General features: G+C 38.7%; 1 protein-coding gene across 2 annotated transcripts in view; it reads right to left on the reverse strand.

Moving 5' to 3' along the window:
- Window positions 1-1,192: 1,192 nt before the first annotated feature.
- The window catches only part of ZFYVE28 (zinc finger FYVE-type containing 28), a 188,175-nt gene continuing 185,028 nt past the window's right edge, over window positions 1,193-4,339 (reverse strand). For both annotated transcript variants that reach the window (XM_027835962.1, XM_027835961.1), the window contains exons 12-13: window positions 2,427-2,530; window positions 1,193-1,470 (exon numbers count right to left, since the gene is read on the reverse strand). In XM_027835962.1, coding sequence (XP_027691763.1) covers window positions 1,339-1,470; window positions 2,427-2,530 — 236 coding nt within the window. In that variant the 3' untranslated portion in view covers window positions 1,193-1,338. The remainder of the gene's footprint in view (window positions 1,471-2,426; window positions 2,531-4,339) is intronic.

Raw genomic sequence — 4,339 nt, forward strand, 5'->3', positions numbered from 1 at the left:
GATCAGTTTGCATGGGGCAGAAAACCGTAGAAAGGTACCAGTGTTGTCTGCCTTGTTGAGTAAGATTCTTTTCTGAAGGAAAGAACACGCAGTTTTCTTGTCAGCTCTTCATGTCTTTTGTGATGAAATACTGCACGACAGTATAGATGTCGAAGAAAGCAAAATCTGGAGTCTGGTAAAAGCAAGTTCTTCACTCTATCAGTGGGTAAACTTAGGGCAGATACTTTGGAAAATAAACCTCTTACTGTACAAAAAAATCACTTCCTGTGTGTATTTTCCCCTTTGGATAAGAAGTTATTTTCCTACTGGTTTAAACACATTCTCCTAAGACAGGCCTGCATCTGATTGAAAAAAAAAAGTGACTAAGAAATGATTTAAAAAATTATGCCATAAATGATATATTGCAGGTTTTGCATCCCTAAAGTGTAAGTAAATGTTAGGCCTTTTTGAATAAAAATGGACAGTCTGAATATCTGTCTTTTACATATTTTTGGTTTCATAAACAGCCCCACATATAACAGTGCCCTTGTTTTGCAAAACTTCCAAAAATAAAAAGAAGTATTTTGTATTGAACCTTCACCCCAATTACCAATGCCCTTGGCATTTATTCTGTATTATTGTTACTAATGATATAAATAAAACTCTCATATTTATTCTCACTTTTTTTAAACAACCAAGAGGTGGAAGAAATGGTATCAGATATAACGAATCCTCAAAAATGCCCACCCCATGCAAAACAAGGTAACAATAAAAGAGTAGAGCATCAGAGTTATTGCTATGATTCCCAAACAAAAGGCAACAGCCAAGTACGGCTCTGGAAACTCAAGAGCTTCCTCTTCGCTTCAAAGATAACTTTGCCTCTGTAAATATCCCGTATAAATTTGGTAACGTTTGGCCAGAGTGTATTTACTAAAAAGGCTAGCCAGCAAAAGGAAGAAAACATCTGTCAGAAGCCAGTGAGCAGTTTGGAATTGGTTTCCTCTAAGGAGGACACAAATGTGTGTTTGGGAGATGGGCAGCAATGCAAGCCTTGGTAGCTTAAATCGGGACCCCCTCTCTTTTCATGAAGTGTGTTTCTCCTATATCATATGGCATCATCATGTTCACGTTAGAAATGTGTGGAAGACGACTGCAGCCCCAGCGCTACACGCTCCCCATGGTTCCCTTTAGTAGCTTAGGAAAATGCAATAAAAACCATCTGGAGAAAATATATTATGATGGATGCTTAAAGCCTACATGTTCCTGACAAGGGCCTTCTTTCCAGTTAATTCTTGGCTTAAGTCACATAGAATTTTAGTCCATGTATGACTCCATTAAATAGATCACTAGTTTAATATGTCAAATTCCAGCTTTGTCACTGTAAAACGGCGTGACATGGAACATGTAACAGTGAGTGCAAACACGGACAGGTTTCATCTGACCATAACGAGGTAACGGTGCAGAGTGCGAAGAGCAGCGGGAACAGAAAATCTGAAACACACAAAGAGAGAGGTTTGTTGACACAGGTTTACTTTCTGCACATCAGCCACCCACTCTAAGATCCCTTAAGAGGGGATTCCAGTAAGGAAGGTTAACTCCCTTTGTGGGCTTCACTGTATTTCTCCCAGTCATCTTTTTAAGTTTTATTTCTGGAAAGTGTCCAAAATGGACATGAATAGGTAAGGAATGAACTTACTAGGACATTTTTGCTCAGAGATGCCATGTAAATAAATAAGTTAATATTTAAAAAAAATTAACTTAAACTAATTCCTTGGCTCCACTCCCACTAAAAATTCAGGCAAACTACCTTGTAATGCAACCCTCCTATAGGATCCTTCTATAGTAACATGGAAAAATCAATAAATCACTTAAGCACACCTTGATAATGGGAAACTCAAAACTCACTGAGTATTTGGTTTCCTGCGCTAAGAAATTTTAGAAGAATGCTTTTAGTATTCTCCTCCCTAAACAATGACCGTTCAGATTACTGTAACATGCACATACCCTCAAAAGAAACTGCTTTGCTTGCTTCTTGTTGGTGTAATTTACCTTGGTGGCAGCCATCTTGATCTTTTGCTATTTCAATTATTATATTTCATTGTCTCATCACTTCTAGTTCTAAAAGCAGCTCTCTTTTTTTGAAATGATAGTCTTACAGCCAAAAATCCAATCTGTCCTCGGTAGTACAGGCTATTGGAATAAATGAATCCTAGGGGGTGCTGGCAGGGCTCTTGGCCATGGGATTAAGAGGAGGCACCTGACAATTATTCAGGCTCTCTTATTCAGAGTCTCTTAAAAGGCTGTCTTCAATCGACATTTAGATATCTGAGGGAATAGAGCTTCCCAGGCGGAAATACCACTGTTTTCAAAGCCTGGCCATTCGTAGCCCTTTGGCCTCTCTTCCCAGCTGACGTCAGTGACACACACGTTCCCCTTGAGCTCGGTACCTTGCCACAGCTCCTGCAGTGGTGCTTCCTCCGAATGACGGTGAAAGGCGCTTTGCATGCTGTGCAGTAGCTACAGGCTTCATCTGGTACCCACTCAGGAGGATCTGTCCAAAACAGAAAAGCCAAAGCAGATATTGCAACAAGCTGAAGGGAGAAAAAGAAACCCAACAAACTGTGGATCATTGTTGGGGGAGAAGCACTCTAAATACAGATGCTGAGGCACCAAATGGAATCTGTTCCACAAATACACAGTTCAAGAGCATAACAGGTTGGACTATGAGGCTTGATTTAGATAAACAGATAGAGACAGCGACCTTTGGGTTCCTAACTTCCTTTTCTGCCTTCCTCTCTTCATTTATACTTGTTGAAAAAATATACAGAAAAATGTCTCTGGCTCTTTACTAGTGTTGGAAATTACATCTGTGTCAAAAACACAGCTGGAGGATCTACCCTTTTCCCATCACCTCTCAGATTTCCGAAATCTGTCGTACAAATGGTACTAAAGTCAAGAGCCTAGAAGAAAACACCCAACGTTCCCAAATACATCAATGTATTCCATCTGGTTCTGAGCTGCCAATGGAAAAGTCCAGCCAGCAATGACCTGATACCTCGTACTCAACAAACTACTTTAGAATGTACAGCAACTGACTGGTTCCCAATGAGAACTGAGTCAATTCAATTTAATATGAAACACTGATTGCATTCTGTGTGCTGAAAACTGTTAGGTAAAGGCAGGGAGAACCAAGCAGATAAGGTAAGCAAAGACCCTGAGCTCATGGAGTTTACAGACAAGCAAAGGCTATGTGCACAAATAATTATAATACAAAATAGGCAAGTGTAGAAGAGAAATACAAAGTACGACCAGGTCTGGACCAGAGGCTCACTTCTGATCAGGTTAGAGGACAACCTGGATTTTAATGTTTAAAGATAGTAGTAGGATGTAGGAATGGGAAGACCTATTAGGAGAGTATTATAATGATCTAGGTGGGTAATAATGAGAGCTTTATCAAGGTAGTAGATGTAGAAAACAGAAAGGAGAGAAAGCAAGGGACTATAATACAAACTATATTATATAGCAGTAATCAACATTTAGTATTAGTTAAAAATAAAAAAAATCTGTCAATGGATAGACCAGACAATGAAGAATAAACAATAATCCAATTCTACCCGGCATTTGATAAAAACCCAAATGTAAATTATTTAGAAAAGAACTTCCTATTTGACAAGAATTGCTGGGAAAAAATGAAAAAAAAAACATCTGTCACAAATTAGAGTTAGATCAACATTTTACATTATTTTACCACAATAAATGGCCATATGATCTGAATATTATAGAACATACCACAAAAAATTAGAACAGGCAGATCACGCGACTTTTATAGCTACGGGCAGGGGGTGAATTCTCCCCCCCCCCCTTTTTAGGCAATTGGGGTTAAAATGTGCCCAGGGTCACACAGCTATTAAGTGTCAAGTGTTTGGTCTGAGGCTGGATTTGAACTCAGGTCCTCCTGACTTCAGGGCTCTATCTACTGCACCATCTAGCTGCCCCTAAGGGGGTGAATTCTTAATCAAACAAGGGAGAGAAAAAATTTCAAAAGATAGATAACTTTTATGATAAGAAACTGAAAGGGTTTTGCATTAACAAAATTAATGCAACTAGAATATAGAGGAACAAATGACTAGGAAAAAATACTTACCAATAAGGTTTAATATCTAAGATATGTAGTTAACTAATAGAAATAATATAAATTTATAAGACCAAAATTCATTCCTCAATAGATAAACAGTCAAAGGATGTAAATAAACACATCTCTCTAGAATAATTGCTGGGGTGGGGCAATGCCAAGAAAATAAGGGGGCGAAGGGGACAAGAGAGTAGGGGTATGATAGAGAGGAGGGCAGATTGAGAAAGT

The sequence above is a fragment of the Vombatus ursinus genome, unplaced genomic scaffold (assembly GCF_900497805.2).
Source record: "Vombatus ursinus unplaced genomic scaffold, bare-nosed wombat genome assembly UNPS02014818.1, whole genome shotgun sequence".
NCBI lineage: Eukaryota > Metazoa > Chordata > Mammalia > Diprotodontia > Vombatidae > Vombatus > Vombatus ursinus.